Source organism: Tilletiopsis washingtonensis (assembly GCF_003144115.1).
Source record: "Tilletiopsis washingtonensis strain MCA 4186 unplaced genomic scaffold FA09scaffold_26, whole genome shotgun sequence".
NCBI classification, from domain to species: Eukaryota; Fungi; Basidiomycota; class Exobasidiomycetes; order Entylomatales; genus Tilletiopsis; species Tilletiopsis washingtonensis.
In genome coordinates this window covers 314,814-331,454 of record NW_020312023.1, presented here as the reverse complement: position 1 = coordinate 331,454, position 16,641 = coordinate 314,814, and the positions used below count along the sequence as shown (strand labels likewise).

The 16,641-nt window shown below is 69.5% G+C and overlaps 10 protein-coding genes across 10 annotated transcripts; 5 read left to right on the top strand and 5 right to left on the bottom strand.

Annotated features, from left to right (window-relative positions):
• The first annotated feature begins 5 nt into the window (after positions 1 to 5).
• FA09DRAFT_332618 (hypothetical protein) lies at positions 6 to 1,258 on the top strand. The gene is made up of 3 exons (XM_025743533.1): positions 6 to 523; positions 576 to 821; positions 876 to 1,258. Exons 1-3 carry the CDS (start codon positions 88 to 90, stop codon positions 1,211 to 1,213), a joined length of 1,020 nt encoding a protein of 339 aa, XP_025595243.1. The 5' UTR covers positions 6 to 87; the 3' UTR covers positions 1,214 to 1,258.
• A 350-nt stretch (positions 1,259 to 1,608) lies between these two features.
• Positions 1,609 to 3,600, top strand: FA09DRAFT_332617 (putative zinc metallo-protease; the record flags this gene model as incomplete). Its single annotated transcript, XM_025743532.1, has 8 exons — positions 1,609 to 1,970; positions 2,019 to 2,253; positions 2,303 to 2,541; positions 2,595 to 2,671; positions 2,720 to 2,922; positions 2,969 to 3,023; positions 3,072 to 3,269; positions 3,320 to 3,600. Coding segments are annotated over 8 exons (1,472 nt in total), but the record flags the coding sequence as incomplete, so codon positions are not given.
• FA09DRAFT_332615 (hypothetical protein) lies at positions 3,575 to 4,957 on the bottom strand (the record flags this gene model as incomplete). The annotated part of the gene is made up of 5 exons (XM_025743531.1): positions 3,575 to 3,701; positions 3,757 to 3,912; positions 4,212 to 4,319; positions 4,766 to 4,897; positions 4,954 to 4,957. 5 exons carry the CDS (start codon positions 4,955 to 4,957, stop codon positions 3,604 to 3,606), a joined length of 498 nt encoding a protein of 165 aa, XP_025595241.1. The 3' UTR covers positions 3,575 to 3,603.
• A 322-nt stretch (positions 4,958 to 5,279) lies between these two features.
• Positions 5,280 to 7,057, top strand: FA09DRAFT_335539 (BAR-domain-containing protein; the record flags this gene model as incomplete). The annotated part of the gene is made up of 8 exons (XM_025743772.1): positions 5,280 to 5,297; positions 5,349 to 5,508; positions 5,679 to 5,932; positions 6,073 to 6,296; positions 6,347 to 6,516; positions 6,569 to 6,859; positions 6,912 to 6,987; positions 7,039 to 7,057. 8 exons carry the CDS (start codon positions 5,280 to 5,282, stop codon positions 7,055 to 7,057), a joined length of 1,212 nt encoding a protein of 403 aa, XP_025595240.1.
• A 109-nt stretch (positions 7,058 to 7,166) lies between these two features.
• Positions 7,167 to 8,204, bottom strand: FA09DRAFT_332613 (DnaJ-domain-containing protein). The gene is made up of 4 exons (XM_025743530.1): positions 7,785 to 8,204; positions 7,661 to 7,734; positions 7,508 to 7,603; positions 7,167 to 7,455 (listed from the first exon to the last, which is right to left on the bottom strand). The coding sequence occupies exons 1-4, from the start codon at positions 8,173 to 8,175 to the stop codon at positions 7,342 to 7,344; spliced, it is 675 nt and encodes a 224-aa protein (XP_025595239.1). The 5' UTR covers positions 8,176 to 8,204; the 3' UTR covers positions 7,167 to 7,341.
• Positions 8,205 to 8,354: 150 nt separating this feature from the next.
• FA09DRAFT_332612 (hypothetical protein) lies at positions 8,355 to 9,086 on the top strand. Its single transcript, XM_025743529.1, has 2 exons — positions 8,355 to 8,494; positions 8,545 to 9,086. Exons 1-2 carry the CDS (start codon positions 8,370 to 8,372, stop codon positions 8,867 to 8,869), a joined length of 450 nt encoding a protein of 149 aa, XP_025595238.1. The 5' UTR covers positions 8,355 to 8,369; the 3' UTR covers positions 8,870 to 9,086.
• On the bottom strand, positions 9,042 to 10,681 carry FA09DRAFT_302284 (acyl-CoA dehydrogenase NM domain-like protein; the record flags this gene model as incomplete). The annotated part of the gene is made up of 7 exons (XM_025740398.1): positions 9,042 to 9,121; positions 9,177 to 9,193; positions 9,253 to 9,836; positions 9,890 to 9,988; positions 10,040 to 10,259; positions 10,458 to 10,569; positions 10,633 to 10,681. The coding sequence occupies 7 exons, from the start codon at positions 10,679 to 10,681 to the stop codon at positions 9,042 to 9,044; spliced, it is 1,161 nt and encodes a 386-aa protein (XP_025595237.1).
• Positions 10,682 to 11,653: 972 nt separating this feature from the next.
• Positions 11,654 to 12,535, bottom strand: FA09DRAFT_332610 (hypothetical protein). Its single transcript, XM_025743528.1, has 3 exons — positions 12,468 to 12,535; positions 11,830 to 12,417; positions 11,654 to 11,748 (listed from the first exon to the last, which is right to left on the bottom strand). Exons 1-2 carry the CDS (start codon positions 12,514 to 12,516, stop codon positions 12,116 to 12,118), a joined length of 351 nt encoding a protein of 116 aa, XP_025595236.1. The 5' UTR covers positions 12,517 to 12,535; the 3' UTR covers positions 11,654 to 11,748; positions 11,830 to 12,115.
• Positions 12,536 to 12,682: 147 nt separating this feature from the next.
• Positions 12,683 to 14,736, top strand: FA09DRAFT_341674 (S-adenosyl-L-methionine-dependent methyltransferase; the record flags this gene model as incomplete). The annotated part of the gene is made up of 6 exons (XM_025744480.1): positions 12,683 to 13,347; positions 13,397 to 13,679; positions 13,728 to 14,013; positions 14,063 to 14,161; positions 14,211 to 14,390; positions 14,444 to 14,736. The coding sequence occupies 6 exons, from the start codon at positions 12,683 to 12,685 to the stop codon at positions 14,734 to 14,736; spliced, it is 1,806 nt and encodes a 601-aa protein (XP_025595235.1).
• Positions 14,737 to 15,541: 805 nt separating this feature from the next.
• FA09DRAFT_164568 (hypothetical protein) lies at positions 15,542 to 16,635 on the bottom strand. Its single transcript, XM_025739259.1, has one exon. The coding sequence runs from the start codon at positions 16,533 to 16,535 to the stop codon at positions 15,579 to 15,581; it is 957 nt and encodes a 318-aa protein (XP_025595234.1). The 5' UTR covers positions 16,536 to 16,635; the 3' UTR covers positions 15,542 to 15,578.
• Positions 16,636 to 16,641: the final 6 nt, after the last annotated feature.

Genomic DNA, 16,641 nt, shown 5'->3' with positions numbered 1-16,641 from the left:
CGGCCCTCTGCTCCGCTCCTCCACCATCCGCCGTGCCCACGCTTCGTCCGCCCACACACAGCGCCAGATCTCTGCCGCATCTTCACAATGCCTGCCGACTCTCGCTTCGATCTCTCTGTGTGGGACACGGCGGCCGCCGCCGCCAGCAAGAGCGCGGCCGAGGGCAGCACGCGCAAGAAGCGCAAGGCCGAGGTGCCGGAGCAGGCTGCCTCTGGCGGGCACAGCGACGACGACGAAGAGGCCGAGGATGGCGACGGTTTTGATGAGGGCTCTGAAGGAGGCACAGACGTGGGCACCGACGCCGGCGACGATCCCGAGGCGAGCAGCGGCAAGAAGACGGTCGCGCCGCTCTCGGCCAAGGAGCTGGCGGCGTTCGAGGCGCGCGAGCGCGCCCGCGGCCTCGTGTACATCTCGCGCATCCCTCCGGGCATGACGCCGGCCAAGGTGCGGCACCTGCTCTCGGGCTTTGGCGACGTGGAGCGCGTGTACCTGCAGGACGGCAGCGCACGCGGCAAGGAGAAGAGTGAGTGGCCAGCAGATGTACAGGGGCAGAGGCATAGGCTGACGCTACCCAGGCAAGCGCGCATCGGCGCACTACACCGAGGGCTGGGTCGAGTTCACGAGCAAAAAGGCGGCGCGCGCCACGGCCGCGCTGCTCAATGCGCAGCCGATCGGCGCCGCGATGGGCGGCTTCGGCGGCGGCGGCGGCGGCAGCAAGAAGAACGGCGGCACGCCCAAGAACGCACGGCGCTGGCGCGACGAGGTGTGGACGATGCGCTACCTGCCCGGCTTCAAGTGGGGCCGGCTGAGCGAGCAGATCGGTGAGCACCCTCTCTGGCTCAGGCCCTTTCTGGCCGGCGGCTGACGTCGCACAGCGCACGAGCGCGCCAGCCACACGTCGCGCCTGCGCGCCGAGCTGGCACAGAGCGCCAGCGAGAACAAGGACTACCTCGTCAAGGTCGAGCGTGCCCGCGTGGCGCGCGACAAGGAGGCCCGGCGCGCGGCGCGCCAGGCGGCCTCGGGCGACGGCGACGCCGCCGCCAAGCCAGCAGCCGACGAGCGGCGGAAACACACGTTCAAGCAGCGCGCCGCCGTGCGCTCCGACGTGCGCGACGCCGCCCCGGCGCAGTCGGAGGAGAAGAAGAAGGGCAGCGACGCTGGCGAGCGCGAGAAGCGGCGGAAGCTCGACGGCGTGCTGGGTGCCATCTTCTAATGACTGTATGCTGGCCTGCGTCGGAGCAAGAGATGTGTCAGTGGCAGAGTGTGTGCGCAGAATCTCGTGGTCGTGCGTAGCAGGACTTCGCCTGGCCAAGGGCAACGGCACGGTCGCCACGACGGGGCCCGCCAGCTTGCCGTGCCAATCTCGCAGCACGAGGCCTGGGCGCTGGCTGTCCCGATACTATGGATCCTGTGTGCATCACGGCCTCGCTGTCAGCCGTCACACCAAGACTCGTGCCGTATCACTGCTGCCGTAGCACGATCCATGCTCGCCCAGGGCGGGCTCGGCTGGGGAGCGTGGGAGCGGCACAGACGCACAAGCCACGCAGACGCGGCGCGCGGCGCGCAAAATGCCTTGTCCTGCCGCACCAGGCGCTTCTTCCACCACCACGATGATCTCGCCCGCCTCCTACCTGCTCGCCGCGGCACAGCGCCTCGACACGCCCGCCGTGCCGTTCAAGCCGCTCTGCCTGGCGCTCATTGGCACCGTGTACGCGCTCGAGCAGCTCCTCGCGCTGCGCCAGCTGCCGCTCTACAGCCGCACCGCGCCGCCCGCCGCGCTCGCCGCCCACGTCGACGCCGCCACGTTCGACAAGAGCCAGCGCTACGGCCGGCACAAGGCGCGCTATGCGCTCCTCGTCGCCGCCGTCAACACGGCGCTGACGCTGGGCTTCGTGTGGGGCAACGTGTATGCGTGGGCGTGGAGCACGGCGGCGACGGCGTGGGTGGGCACGCGCTGGGCCGGCCACGAGGTGAGCCGGGTGTGCCGCCGACCAGCGTCGCGTGCTGACGCTGCGCAGATCGCCACGACGGCGCTCTTCATCCCCATCGTCTCGCTGCTGCGCGACATTCCGACGCTGCCGCTGGCCTACTACCGCAACTTCCACCTCGAGGAGGCGCACGGCTTCAACAAGATGACGCGCAAGACGTTTGCGCTCGACTGGTTGAAGGAGACGACGCTCGGCTTTGCCATCATGCTGCCCGTCATCTCGGCGCTCATTGCGCTGATCCGCTGGGCGGGCGACAGCTTCGTCGGTGAGGCATGTGCTGCCCTGCCGATGCGATGCGCACTCACTCCTCTCAGCCTACACCGTCGCGTTCCTCTTCGCCTTCCAGATCACCGCCATGCTCCTCTACCCGACGCTCATCCAGCCGCTGTTCAACACACTCGTGCCGCTGCCCGAGGGCGCGCTGCGCGAGCGCATCGTCGCGCTCGCGTCGGCGCTCAAGTTCCCGCTCAGCAAGATCTACGTCATCGACGGCAGCACGCGCAGCAGCCACAGCAATGCGTACTTCTACGGCGTCGTGCCAGGCGGCAACAAGGTGGGTGACGAGTGTGAGAAAGCGCAGGACATGTGCTAAGCTCCATGCCGCAGCACATCGTCATCTTCGACACGCTCCTCGAGAAGTCGACGCCCGACGAGATCGAGGCGGTGCTCGCACACGAGCTGGGGTGAGTGTTTTGCACCGCCGCACACGGACAACCGCTCATCATTCGCAGACACTGGGCGCACTCCGACCCGCTCAAGCTGCTCCTGCTCAGCCAGGCGCAGATCATCTTCACCATCTCGCTCTTCACGCTCGCGATCCACAACCACGCGCTCTTCCGCGCGTTTGGCTTCAACGTCGCGCAGGGCGCGCACTTGCCCGTCGTCGTCGGCCTCGAGCTCTTCCAGCTCATGCTGGCGCCATGCGACGCGCTCAGTGAGTGCGGCCGTGCCTGTGCTTCGCCGCGCTGACACCCGCGCAGTCAAGTTCCTCGTCAACGCCTGCGTGCGCCGCATGGAGTATGCCGCCGATGCCTTGTGCGTGCTTCGCGTCGTCACTGCCACCTGCCGCTGACGCCAGCACAGCGCGCAAGGCCTGCCGCGCCCGCCGCCGACGCCCAGCGGCAAGAAGATCGCCGCGCCGCCGGCCGAGCCCGCTGCCGACGCCGCCGCAAAGAAGGACGGCTGGAAGGTGCCAGAGGGTCTCGCGCCCGACGCGGCCCAGGCCAAGATGCCGTACGCAGCGCTGCTGAGCCGCGCGCTCATCAAGCTGCACGTGCAAAAGTACGTGGGGCCTATTTCCAGCGCTCTGCACGATGCTGACCGCTGCCCAGCCTCTCGAGCATGCACCACGATGCGCTCTACTCGGCGTACCACTACTCGCACCCGACGCTCGCAGAGCGCCTGCGTGCGCTCGACGTACGCAAGAGCGAGTAGGCGCGCAGCGGAGAGGGCCCGTCCTCTGTGTGAGCGGCCGAGGCACGCATACAACGGGCATGCCAACGCGGTGCATGCGTCCTGCGCGACCCGGAATGAATGCCGTGTGCCCATCTGCGCGCGCTTCGCTCTGCCTCTGTCGGCGCGTTGTTTCTTATCCACTGAGCATTGCACCTGTGATCTACTCGTCGTCGGCCCCTTGCTTCGCCTCTGCCATAACCTTCGCCGCCGCCTCGCCGTGGTGCTCGTGGTTGACGACGTTGAACCACGGCAGCACGCCTGGGATGCCGCCGCATAAGCCGCACGCCTCGCCGCATCTCCTGCCGGCACTCACTGAACTTCAGCTGGCTCCATGCCGAGTTCCGGTGCGCCACGCCGCGCAGGTACGGGTCCAGGCCGGACTTGGACGGGTCCAGGCCCGCGGCCGAGGCGCCCTCCTCCTCTGCGCGTGCTGCCTCCGGCGCATTCTCAGTGAAGCCCCACAGGCGGACTGTGCGGGCGTGTTAGTGAATGGGCGATGACCTGTGTGAAGGCGCTGGGCGTGCAGCATCGCCAAGTGCCCTCCCTGCGCAGGCGCCTGCTGGAGTGCAGCGCGACACGCCGGTCCGTGCTGCGTATCGCTCAAGGCGACTGACAGGCAGCTCGCGATGGCTCGCCGCGGACCTATGCCGCTCCCCGCGCGCGAGCAGTCTAGCGGCATCACTGCGCATGCGCTCTGGCTATCCGCGATGCTCTTGCTGACGCCCTCCCCGCCCTCCTGTGCCGGCCTTTCAAGCAGGCGATACTCACAGCTGCTGCGCTGGTACGCCAGCAGGAAGCCACCGCCGACACCGAGCAGTGTGGCGAGGCGCAGGACGCTGCGCGAGCCGCGCGCCGGGCGCGTGGGGTCGAACATCTCTGCGAAGCGTCGCGTCAGCTCGGAGTCCTGGGTGATGCCATCGAGGCGGCGACGAGCGCAGCAGAGGCGACTTTGACTGCGCTTCCATACCAAAGCTCGGGCATGGCCCGAACGCACGCCTAGGCGAGCCGGAAGGCAATGCAGGTCGGCACAGCAGTGCTCTGCGTCCTCCTTTGAGCTCGCATGCCGGCCTGCGCACGGGCCGTGCGTGCCAGACAGGCAACATCGCGGGTGCACGGAGAGCACAACAGCATTCGCCATCTGCCCGAGCGATCTGCGCCCATGCGCCATGCTGTGCCGCAGACGAGAGTCCCAGCAGCACGCCGAGCAGGCGTCGCGCTTCTGCATCTTCATTGCAGGCGCTGTCTGTCTGCCAGGCGTGCCCTCCGCGCAGGCGCGTGTGCTGCCGCTGCGGACATCACACCTCTGCTGCGTGGCCACTCACCCATGGCGTAGATGGCGCCGGGGAACGCGCCCGCGGCGCCGGCCCAGACGAGGTGATCGCTGGGGCGCATGTACGAGACGACGCGGCGGAAGTGCGGGTCGGTGTCGAGCACCGGGAACTGCGGCGAGGCCGCTGCGGAGCGCGTGGTCAGCAGGGCGGCGGCACGGGCGCGCGGCGGCGGCACGCACGCATGATGGGCGGCTCGGAGCGGGTGTGGTGGGGTGCGGAGGGCAGGTGCGATGCGGTGTCGAGGTTGCGGTCGCGACAGCGTGCGCTGGGCGGCGACGGCGCGCGTGCGACTGGCGCATTCGCACGCCCGCGCGCGGGCCTTGTCGCTGGAGCGCATCCACCGCGCCGCCACCTGCACGTGCGCCCGCCAAGCACCGCCTCGTCGCGCGCGCTGGTGCGGGGTGCGGGAGCAGCATCCGCGCTCCGTCCGTGCAGCGCCGAGCGCGCCTCGCCTCCACCCGCCCGCCGTCCTGCTTCGCTCCCTCACACTCCCACACCCGCAGCCATGAAGGGCGCGCTCAAGGTGCGCTGTGCCGCGCTGCACCTGCCTCGCCGCCGCTGACCCCCGTGCCAGTTCGCCAAGCGCACGCCGCACCTGCTCACCGCAAAGGTCGGCCGCGCCAACACCACCGTCGACGCCGAGTTCGTCGAGCTCGCCAACCGCTTCGCCGTGCTCGAAAAGGGCGCCGAGCGCCTCGTCAAGGATGTCGAGGCGTGGACGGGCGCCGTGAAGAGTAAGTAAGAGTGCGGGGTGCGGACGCGTGGTGGAGCGTGGTGGCGGCATGCTGCTGCATCGCGTCCGGCCAGCGAGGCGATCTTGCCGTAGTGGGCTTGCCGCTATCTTGCGCGCTGTGCATCTCCTACCTCTGCACAGCACATCGTCTGGCCTGCTGACACGCCGCAGGCATGCTGCTCTCCTCGTCCGGCTTCTCCTCGCACTTCGCCGCGCTGTTTGCCCTCGACACGTCGGCCTCGTCGCACGCACGCGCCGCCGCGACGGCACAGAACCTGCCGCAGTTCGACGCGCACCTCGCCGAGCTGCGTGAGACACTCACGCCCGAGGTCGAGCTCGTCGAGAGCCGCGTGCTGGCGCCGGCGCGCGAGTACGTCGCCATTGCCAAGGCGCTGCGCAAGAACGTGACGAAGCGCGACCACAAGGTGAGTGCGCAGAGCGTGGGGGCGGGCAGAACGGGGCAGCGCAGGAGAGGAGCGCGGGCAAGCGCCGCTGTAGGGCAGTCGAGGGCGCAGCGGTATCGCCGCATGCCCCTGCCGCGCATCCATCTGACACTCCGCCGCAGCTCGTCGACTACGACCGGCACTCGGCCGCATACACCAAGCTCCGCGACAAGAAGGAAAAGTCGCTCAAGGACGAGCAGAGCCTCTTCAAGGCCGAGCAGGACTTCGAGACGGCCGCCGCCGACTACGAGTTCTACAACAACGCCATGAAGGAGGAAATGCCGCGCTTCTTTGAGATGAGCGCGCGCTTCGTCGGCCCGCTGTGGAACGGCTTCTACTACATGCAGTGCGTGGTGGAGGCTTCGCTTGTGCCGTGGCCGTGCTGACGCCGTGCAGGCTCAACATCTTCTACCTCACGCTCGACAAGCTGCAGGTGTTCGCCGACGGCAAGTACGACATCTCCGCCACGGCCACGCCCAGCATCGAGGAGGCGTATGTCAACGCGCTCGACGACGCCAGCGAGCGCCTCGAGGCGCTGAGCATCCGCAAGCCGGCTGCGCACAGCGGTGCGTCGCCGCCGCGCTGCTCAATGCCGGCCCAGCTGACATTGTCCTGCAGCGCGCGTGCTGGCGACCAACCCGAACCGCTCCGCCTCGCTCTCCTCGCGCACGTCACTGTCCGCCAATGCGCCGTCGCGCACGGGCACACTCGGCAGCGCTCCTGCCGCCGCCGCACCGCCCGCATACAGTGCCGGTGCCGCGTCACCCGTCGGCGGCAAGCGCGCCCCGCCGCCGCCGCCGCCGACGTCGAAGAAGCCGGGCGGCAAGCAGGTCGAGTACGTCACAGCGCTGTACGACTACGCCGCGACGGCCGAGGGCGACCTGAGCTTCCAGCAGGGCGACCGGATAGGTGCGTGCCGGCCGGGTGCGTTATGCAGCGCTGGACACTGACGCCCGCTCAGAGGTCGTGGAGCGCACCGCGTCGACGGAGGACTGGTGGACCGGCCGGCTGAACGGCGTGCAGGGCGTCTTCCCAGGGTGAGTCTGCGCGGCGCAGGGGCGTGAGGTTCGCTGCTGACACGCGCGCAGCAACTACGTGCGAGACTAGACGTAGTCGCCGAAATCTGTCACTCCCCATGCTCCAGATTCCGCTCTGCCCGTCCCTTCGCCTTCTCTGCCCTCGCTGTACATGCCGAATTACCATATATTGCTGAACACGAGAGACGCGTGACACCGAGAGCGAGAAGGTGGCGCGCTCGGAGCGCCGCAGTTGCAGAGCGTCGCAACGGAGTGTCGCGGCGCTGCGCAGAGGGGCCGAGCGATGGAGACGCGCGACGAAGATGGCCCGCTGGGCCAGAAGAGATCGCAGAACAGCGGCGAGGTGCGCCGGCACTAGCCCATGCTGCCGAGCACCTTCATGGCGAGCGCCTTGAGCACCTCGGCGCGCTGGCCGGCGCTGAGGTTGACAAAGACCTCGCCGACGCTCCTGCCCTTGGCATCGCGGATCTGCAGACGGGTTAGCCGCTGCACGGCGAACAGAGAGGTGAGGCGTACTCACTGCACCGAGGCGGTTGCCGAGCAGCGCGCCGCCGAGGAGGCCGGGCACGTTGCCGAGGATGAAGCCGAGGCCGGCGCCGGACGCCGAGCCGACCCACTGCAGGCAAGAGGAGAGTCAACGGCAGTGCTTACCATTGCACACGCCAGCACGCACCTTCCACACGGGCGCCACGCGGTGCACCTCGGGACGCAGCAGCTCCTCAAAGACGTTGCCAAAGACGTGCTCGGCTGGAGAAAGGGTCAGCAGATGCAGCACTGACGTGTTCAGCACCACGCACCCTGCGGCTGGCCCGTGCCCGCCTCGCTCGCCGGCGCGCTGCTGCCGCCCGGCGCGCCGCGGAAGAAGCCCTCGAACCAGCGGGCGCTGCTGCTCTGCTCCGTCTCGGCCTTCTCCCAGTCGGCGCTGCCGGGAAAGGCGCCGCCCCAGGCACGCGTGCCGCGCACGGCGTCGTACTCGCTGCGGCGCGCCTTGTCGCTGAGCACGTAGTAGGCGTCGGCGACGCTCTGGAAGCGCGCCGTGTAGCGCGCGCGCTCGGCGGGCGACGCGGCCGGGAAGCGGTCGGGGTGCGAGGCGAGCGAGGCGCGCTTGTAGGCCGACTTGATCTCCTCGCCCGACGCAGTGGCGCTGACGCCGAGGATGGCGTAGTAGTCGGGCGGGGCGTCGGACATGGCGCGTGGTGGCGTGGGTGGTGGTGGTGGTGAGGCAGGCGTGAATCGAATGCGGCCGCATCGGGCCATGCAGCGGGCGCGCTGCTGCGCGCGCAGCAGGTGGAGGCGGGGCGGCGCAGCGGCTGGCAAGACGCCGCACCTCTCCCATCCTCTCCTCTCCTCTCCTCTCCTCTCCGCACCTCATCACGCCCGCCATGGCCCAGCACTCCGTCTCGCTCTCCGAGGGCACCACGCACCGCGTCACCGTCACGCTTCTCCCGCCGCCCGGCTCAGACGCGCCGCCGCATCTCGTCGCCGACAGCGCACGGGCGCCCGAGGCGTGCGTCGCAGCGCACCACGCTCACTGCATCTGCTCACGCGCGCCCACAGCGTCGTGACGCTGCACGAGGCCGGCGCCAAGGCCTACCCGGACCGCTACTACTTCGGCGCCGCCGCGCTCGCCGGAGTACCACTCACACCGGCGCCCGGCACGCCGGCGAGCGCCTTTGCGCCGGCGCAGGGCAAGACGTCCTTCTGCCCGTACAAGGGCACGGCGCGCTACCACGACGTCGGCCACGCCGCACCCGCCGCCGCCTGGTCGTACCCCGACGGCGCGCACGGCATGCAGCGCATCGCCGACAAGGTCTGCTTCTGGACCATGGGCGCCGGCGCGCGCCTCCAGCTGCGCGTCGATGGCCAGCTGCGCGACGACTAGGCCAGGCAGCGCAGCGCTGAGAGCGCAGGGCAGGACAGAGCAGGCAGGGCACGGCTGAGGGCGAAGGGCAGGACAGAGCAGGCGGGGCACGGCGATAGTGGCATTGTACATTAGCTTAGTGTGCGAGAGACGGTCCAGTCTAGAGCGGAGCATGGGCGAGGCGGCAGGCGTCCTACGGCTTGTACATGTCCTCGACGAAGCGCGAGATGATGAGCCGCTGGATCTGCGACGTGCCCTCGTACAGCTCAAAGACTGCAGGTCGGGGTCAGCGGCGCGCACGGCAGCGATGTGGCAGACGGGCACTCACTCTTGGCGTCACGGTACCTGAAGGGGAAGGAGCCATGTCAGCGCTGTGCTGCCCGACACCGCTCGACACTACTCACAGCTTCTCCACCGGGCTCTCCGAGTTGAAGCCCATGCCGCCAAAGATCTGCACGGCGTCGTTGGCGTTCTGCACCGCCGAGCGCGAGGCAATGCACTTGGCAATGGACGCGTGGTAGCTGTTGCGCTTGCCCGCGTCCTTCATCCACGCCGCCTTCCACGTCAGGTTGCGCGACGCCTCGACGGCCATGGCCATGTCGGCGAGCATGAACGCCACCGCCTGGTGCTTGATGATCTGCTGGCCCATCGTCTTGCGCTCGTGCGCCCACTTGGCCGCCTCGGTGAGCGCGCGCTGCGCCAGGCCCGTCGCCGCCGCGGCAATGAGCGGGCGCGTAATGTCAAAGGCGCCCATTGCCGTCTTGAAGCCGTCGCCCGGGCGGCCGAGTACGTTCTCGAGCGGCACCTCGACGTCCTCAAACGTAATCATGCGCGTGTCCGAGCAGCGCTGCCCCATGTTCTTCTCCTTCTTGCCCTTGATGATGCCCGGCGCGTCGCCGTCGACGACGAAGCCCGTCATGCTCTTGGCGCCCTTGGCGCTCGGGTCCGTCTTGGCCAGCACAAAGTACCAGTTGGCGTGCCCGCCGTTCTGCGCCGAGGGATGAGCAGCTGTGCGACTGCTGGCGGCACGCGCGCGCTCACCGTGATCCACATCTTCGTGCCGTTGAGAATGTACTTGTCGCCCTTCCTCTCGGCGCGCGTCGTGATGCTCGCCACGTCGGAGCCCGCGCCCGGCTCAGTCTGCGCGGCCGTCAGCCGCCGTGCTGCGCATCAGCTCGCGCTGCCACTCACGACACAGTACGCCGCCACGAGCGGCTCCTCCGTCATGCGGCCCAGGTACTTCATCTTCGTCTCGTGGCTCGCGGCGACGAGCAGCGGCGCCTCGGCCAGGCCGTTGGCCTCGATGGCCGTCTGGATGCCCGAGCAGCCAAAGGCCAGCTCCTCGGAGATCAGCGCGCCCTCGACGAGGCCGAGGCCCGGGCCGCCGTACTCCTCGGGAATGTGCGTGTTGCTGCGGAGAGGCATGAGCGAGAGCACAGAAGGGCAAGGGGCCGGAGTGGCAGCATACATCCCGATGCAGCAGTGTGGCGCCTGCTTTGCAGAGCCTCACAGCGCCTGGCATCGCAGTGCAGCACTCCGTCGGGCCAGCCACCAGCGCAGGCGCAGGAGCCCGCGCTCTGCATCATCTGGCGTGTTCATCTGCACTCACACAAGGCCGGCGGCGTGCGCCTTCTTGATGACCTCCCACGGGTACTCCATCGTCTCGTCGTGGTGGCGCGCGACGGGGATGATGTTGTCGGCGGTGAAGCGGCGTGCCAGCTCTGCGCGGGCGGGACAGGGTCAGCACGGCAGCACGCGTCCACCTCGCCTGGCCCTTGACGCACCCTGGTACGCCTCCTGGTCCTCCGAGAGGCCGAAGCACGGGCCGGTCATGGGCGCCTCGACGACGCTCGAGTAGCGGCGCGCGGCGGCGGCGAGGCGCGGCACGGCGCGCGGCGCGGCGGCGGAGCGCAGGACGGGCAGGGCGCGGAAGAGGGACATGCTTGCGGCCGAGGGTGGTGGTGGGAGCGGAGAGGTGGTGCAGCTTGAGTGCTGCTGCTGTTGGCGCGGCGCTGTTGATCGCTCCTTCGCGAGCCCCTGCGGCGTGCCATCATGCCGCGCCATGCCCGAGGCCGCCGCCGCCGCCTCGCAGGACGCGAGCCACGCCCAGCGGCTGCCTGCTGGTGCTGTGCTGACCTCGCGCCCCTTTCCCCGCGCCGCCCGGCCCGCTGCGCGCCTCTCGCGCCGGGCCGGCCGTGGCGGGCGGGCTGCGCCTGCTGCCGCTGTGAAAGCGCGCTACCGCTACGCCGCGGCTCTGCGCGCTGCCGCAGCCTGTCACCGCGCTGCGCTGACAGCATTGCATGCTCGCTGCCGCAGCACATCCCCTGGTCACCTCACAGCCTCAGCACGCGCACAATCGCACCGCTTTGCTGCTCAATAAGAATATTGCCTTACATGCCGCAGCTATGGGCTGGCTCTCGCGGCGGCCTGCCTGCTGTGCCGGCGGTGAGCGTGGCTCAGTCACGTAGCGGAAGCGGCGCCACGCATGTTCGCGCTTCACTCTTCACACACCTTCAACGCTCTGCCAACACCTGCTTTGTCAGGAGCGGCGGATGCTGCATACCACCACCTCGTTACGGCAGACCTCAACGGCACATTCCTCACTCCGCGCAGCTCGCAGAACAGATAGTCTATGCGATGTAATTACGGCGCGGCCCGCCCGTGCAACCTGTGCAAGGTCTTGGGCAGCTTTCTGCCGCACTGCAGCGTCCATGGTCCACGACGCCGGATAAGCTCGCGACCATCGAGCGGCATCCATCAGTCCCAAAAGCCTCGAAGCCGTCGAGGAAGCTTGGACACTGCTTCCGGCTCGCGAAGCAGGCACGGCATGCAGTGCACGAGCGATGCATGAAGCTGCTTCGAAAGCACATGCCTCCAGGCATGCTGCAATGAAGCGCGACCTGCAAGGACGAGTCTTGCATCAGACTTGGGCGACGAGCGCAGCGGAGAGTGCTTGTCGAGGTGTCACCTGTAGAACGCACACCGCGACGCTCTCATCGTCTGCTCCGCGCCTAGAGGCCAAGCACGACCTTCCGGTCGCGCCAATCGCGCCGAGAGTCGCGCTAACGAGCCGCCACAGCGTGGAACAGACGGGCAACGCCATGACGGCTCCGTCAGGCATCGATACTCGCGCGCGCGCGGGTGAGAAGCAGAGGGGCTGCAAAGCTCGTCCAGCGCCACTCCTCGCCTTTCCCACCTCGCGGCTTCTCTGCCTCCCTCCCCGGCTTCAGACACACCGCGCAGCAGCCTCACCACATGTGTGCACGGCTACTTGTCGATGCCGGCCTTTGCGCGCTGCTCCTTCTGCGCCTCCTCGCGCTTCACGGCCTCGGTGCACTCCCACAGACGCTTGAGCACGGGCGTGCACGCGCTCGCCAGCTCGTCGTCGGCGGCGCCGCGGTTGGCCGCGAGGCACTCGTCGTAGGCGCGCACGGCGCCGGCGCAGCGCGCCTTGACGGCGGACAGCAGCGGCACGGCCTCGGCGGCGCAGGCCGAGAGCGCCGTCTTGTAGGCGGCACACTCCTGCGGCGCGCGCTCGCGGTTCGCCAGCAGGCAGCGCTGGTACGTGTCTGACGTGCGAGGGTCAGCGATGCACAGCACGGCAGCGCATGCCACGCACCGAGCTGCTGCGAGCAGTGCGCCGCCACGCGTTCCATCGTGTCCTCCATGTTGGGCTGGGCGAGGGGGTGAGGGAGCGGAGGAGGGCCGATGTGGAGCAGGCGCGAAGCTTGACACAGCAGAGGAAGCGCGTCGCGGGACTCGGGAGTCGCGGCACCTTTTTGGCGCGCCGAGAGGCAAGCAAGTCTCCTCTCCCTCTCCTCTCCCCTCTCCATCATGTCCGACATCTACCTCTGCGCCGCGCTGGCGCTCGACGCCCTCGCTCAGCGCTCAACCTCGATCCACGCCGTCTGCGCTGCTGTGCTTGCGGCGCACAGCAAGGCTACGGCAGACGCAGCGAGCACACGCCGCCCCGTCGATGCGCGCCGCCTCACGGCCCTCGTCGCCAACACGCTCTCCTTCCGCAAGCCGCTCACCGCCATCCTCGCCAGCGCAAAGACGCTGCAACTCGAGGCGGCCGCCTTCCGCATCGCGCCGCCGCGCACGCACGCCTCGGCCAAGGGCAAGGAGCGGCAGCCCGACGGCGAGGACGGGGCCGCGACGCCGGCCGTGCCCACGCCGCACTCGCTCGCCCTCGTGCTGCTGCATGACATTCTGCTCTCGTCAACACGGCCGTCCGCCTCGGTCAACTGGCCGCCACGAGCGGCGCTCGAGCGACACCTCACGCGCCTCAAGTCCGAGCTGGCACGCCTGCGCGCCAAGGCCGGCGCCGCGTCGCTCGAGGAGCTGCGCGACCCCGAGGAGCGCCGGCAGCGCACCCTCGCCGCCCGCTGCCCGCGCTGGGTGCGTGTCAATGGCCGCAGGATGGCCCGCGCCCAGGCGGTGGAGCTGCTGGCCCAGCAGGGCTGGAGCGAGACGCACGACGAGGTGCTGCGAAAGGGGTGCGTAGCAGCGCCGAGTGCTGCACCCGCGTGCTGACCGCCGCCGCAGCAAGCACTTCCTCGTCACGCCGCACCTGCCCGACGTGCTCGCCTTTGCCGGCAGCTCGACGTCGCAGCTGCTTGCGCATCCGCTGTATCAGGACGGCACGTTCATCCTGCAGGACCTGGCCTCGTGCTTTCCTGCATCCGTGCTGCTGGACCAGGACGCTGCCGCGCCGCTCATCTGCGACGGCGAGCCGCTGCATGTCATCGATGCCACGGCCGCACCGGGCAACAAGACGGGCCATCTCTCCGCGCTCTTGGCTAGCTCTGCTGCACATGCGTCGTCCAAGGTGCGCAGCCAGCACAGGTACCCTGGAGATGCGCTCACACTCCGACAGGTGTCGGCCTTTGAGCTGGCGCCGAACCGCTTCCGCACGCTCGTCTCGCAGCTCTCTCGCGCAGGCGCACTGGCGCCGACGTCGGTGCACCTGCTCAAGAGCGGGCCTGGACGGGGCAAGCCGAAGCCTGACGCAGCCGCCAAGCTGGCTGGCGCCGTCTCGCCGCGCCTGGCCGACTTTCTCGCCACGGACCCGCTCGACGACGAGTGGCAGGACGTGCGCGGCATGCTGCTCGACCCCAGTTGCAGCGGCAGCGGCATCGTTGGGCGCATGGAGGTCGCAGACGGTGAGTTGAGTGCCGTCGTTGTCCGCTCGCGACTGACCCTCTCTATCAGCCGAGCAAGAAGAGGAGACATCCTCGGAGGAGACGCAGGCCACGCGTCTGGCCAGCCTTGCCGCCTTCCAGCTCTCCATGATCGACCACGCGCTGCAGTGTGAGGCGCAGCTGATGTCCGGCTTGAGTGCTTCGCTGACGCCGTGCAGTCCCTAACCTGCGTCGGCTGGTCTACTCGACGTGCTCCATCCATGCCGAGGAGAACGAGCGCGTGGCGATTGCGGCGCTGGCGCTGCCTCGTGCCGGAGGCTGGCGGCTTGCGCCTCGCAGCGAGGTCGTACCGACATGGCCGGGACGCGGCCGTCCGGAGGAGTGCGGTGGCAACACGGGTACGTGCAGCAGCACCATACGCTGACTGCCACGGGCTGACGACGCTGCACAGCCTACGCCGAAGGCATGATCCGCTGCGACCCCGGCGGCTCGGTCGACGTGGCGCCGGGCGAGGTGCACGTTGGCGCGACGAACGGCTTCTTCGTCGCCTGCTTTGTGCGCGGCGAGGCGGACGACGCAGCGAGCGACGCCGAGCCTGCCGTAGCCGAGGCGGCACTCACGGGCAAGCGCAAGCGCAACAAGGAGAAGAAGCTCAAGCAGAAGAAGCGCAAGCGAGAGGCGGAGGCCGCGAAAGACGAGCCGCCGCCAACGGAGGCCAAGCCGAAGCGCCGCGCTCCTGCGTGAAGCATTAGCCGTACCTTGATGAGCGACGCTCCGCCCACCGTTCCGTCGTCAAGGACTCTATCGCCCATCTCGAGCGGCCTTTGACAGCTCGAGCGTCATTGCCGCACGCCGTCGAGCACATACGGCACGTGAGATGGCGTCAGGCGGGCGGGGACCTGCTGCTCGGTCCCTCGCCCGTCTCTCTCGCCCTCACCCGTCTCTCTTCGAAGTATCGCGCACAAGGGCTCTCGCCGGTGCCGCACGCAATGCCAAGCCTGCATCGTGCACCGCGGATCAGCAGCGTGACGCTGCTGCTGGACAGCTGCGCGGCCTTGGCTGGGCGGCATGCAGGGCCCACACCTCCTGCGCCGCATAGCGCGACGTCAGCGAGCCTTCGCTGCTTCGTTGCGCTCCTGCCCCGTCATGCATCGCTGCCATCGGCGCCGTGCGCGTGCGATAGAGGCGTTGCACCGCACTGGGCCGCAGACACACGACGGCGACGACGTGCGGCCGCCCGCGAAGGTACCCCTTATGCCTCGGAGCGGCGGCCCACGGCGCACGACAGCAAGGCGGCGATGCCAGGCACCGTGGGCCTTGGCGTGCAGCGCGGCTTGGCATTGCCGTCACTCGTCGTCGCCGCGTCGGCAGCGCACGGCTCACACGGATCTCACTGCATCGCAGCAGCACTCCAGTCGGGCTTCAGCACGAGCAGCGCAGCGCGCAGAGCGCAGCATGTGTCCGCATTCACGGCAAACAGCAGTGTCGCTCTGCAGCAGCTGTCGCGCTGACGCCGCTCGAGAGGCCACGCTGCGGCTGCGGATGCTCTTCTTTCCGTGCCGCCCGCCCCATTTAGCGACGGGCAATCAGATGCGGCGCGCTTGGGCGGCGGCGGCGGGCCGGCGCCGGCGATGCCGTCGGCCAGCGCAGCGCATCGCAGAACGACGGCGGCGGCGGAGCCTGGCAGCCAAGGCTTCCGCTCGCGCAGTGCCGCGGCGGCGCAAGCCACGAACACGCCGCCGACGTGCCATGCGCCCGCCGCGGCGCTCGGCGGCTCTTGCGTGTGCGGGCGGCGGGGAAGGGCTGTGCTGCGGTGCCGCACCACGCCCGCTTCCGCATGCCGCCTGCACGCACACGGGCATGTGCCGCGGGCGGCTATCGTGCCTGCTGCGGAGATGGCGCAGCGGGGCCGGCGGCTGGCACGGGAAGCATGCGGGTACCTGAGTGCAAAGGCTTGGCCGCCCGCGGCCGCCGCCTGCGCTGTGCTCCTGTGCCGCCCGGGTGCGGCGGGCGTGCCGCAACGTGCGCTCGCAGGGCGGCCGCGCCGCCTCCCGCCCGCCGGAGAGCGCACTGAGCTGCCAAGAAACCGGCGGCAGGCCTTGGCACCGCTGCATGCACTGCGCCAGTCGTCTCGCGCTCGCGCGCCCAGCACGCGCGGGCACAGAGGCACAGGCCTGCAGTAGTGCGCACCCCGCGCAGCGGAGTGCACCGCGCGCGCACGCCGCCGCAGATGCTTCGTACGCCGCAGCGAGTAGGAAAGCCGAGAGCTGGAGTTGTTGCGGTGCTGCCGGAGTCATTTTCAGGCGCAGCGAGTGCGAGCGGGAGAGGGCGTCCGCTGGGCGGCTGCGGCGGCGGAGCGCAGGCACGCGACGTGGGCGCGGAGCACGGGGCGCGGCGCCGGCGGGCGCAGGGGCGGGCAGGAGAGCACTCAGACTCTGACTGTGCACGCGGAAGTGAGACTGCCAAGACCGAGGCGCGCCAGGCACATGGGCAGTGTGCGGCTCCGGCGCAGCGCCAAGACCGCCTGGCGTCGCTGCGTGCATGGCGTGCGGGCGGCGGGCGGGCGGCAGAAGCGCCCGCAGCGAGCGATACCGCCCGGCCGTGCCGCCCTCGCCGCCCCCCGAGCCGCCGCCGCCTCTGCCTGTGACG

Coding starts and splice junctions, on each gene's coding strand:
- FA09DRAFT_164568 (XM_025739259.1), bottom strand. CDS start 16,535: ATGCACGCAGCGACGCCAGGCGGTCTTGGCGCTGCGCCGGAGCCGCAC.
- FA09DRAFT_332612 (XM_025743529.1), top strand. CDS start 8,370: ATGGCCCAGCACTCCGTCTCGCTCTCCGAGGGCACCACGCACCGCGTC. Junction 8,495..8,544: donor AGCGCACGGGCGCCCGAGGC/GTGCGTCGCAGC, acceptor GCGCGCCCACAG/CGTCGTGACGCTGCACGAGG.
- FA09DRAFT_332610 (XM_025743528.1), bottom strand. CDS start 12,516: ATGGAGGACACGATGGAACGCGTGGCGGCGCACTGCTCGCAGCAGCTC. Junction 12,418..12,467: donor GCACTGCTCGCAGCAGCTCG/GTGCGTGGCATG, acceptor CTCGCACGTCAG/ACACGTACCAGCGCTGCCTG.
- FA09DRAFT_332618 (XM_025743533.1), top strand. CDS start 88: ATGCCTGCCGACTCTCGCTTCGATCTCTCTGTGTGGGACACGGCGGCC. Junction 524..575: donor CGCACGCGGCAAGGAGAAGA/GTGAGTGGCCAG, acceptor GACGCTACCCAG/GCAAGCGCGCATCGGCGCAC. Junction 822..875: donor CCGGCTGAGCGAGCAGATCG/GTGAGCACCCTC, acceptor GACGTCGCACAG/CGCACGAGCGCGCCAGCCAC.
- FA09DRAFT_332613 (XM_025743530.1), bottom strand. CDS start 8,175: ATGTCCGACGCCCCGCCCGACTACTACGCCATCCTCGGCGTCAGCGCC. Junction 7,735..7,784: donor GGGCACGGGCCAGCCGCAGG/GTGCGTGGTGCT, acceptor CCCTTTCTCCAG/CCGAGCACGTCTTTGGCAAC. Junction 7,604..7,660: donor GCGTGGCGCCCGTGTGGAAG/GTGCGTGCTGGC, acceptor TCTTGCCTGCAG/TGGGTCGGCTCGGCGTCCGG.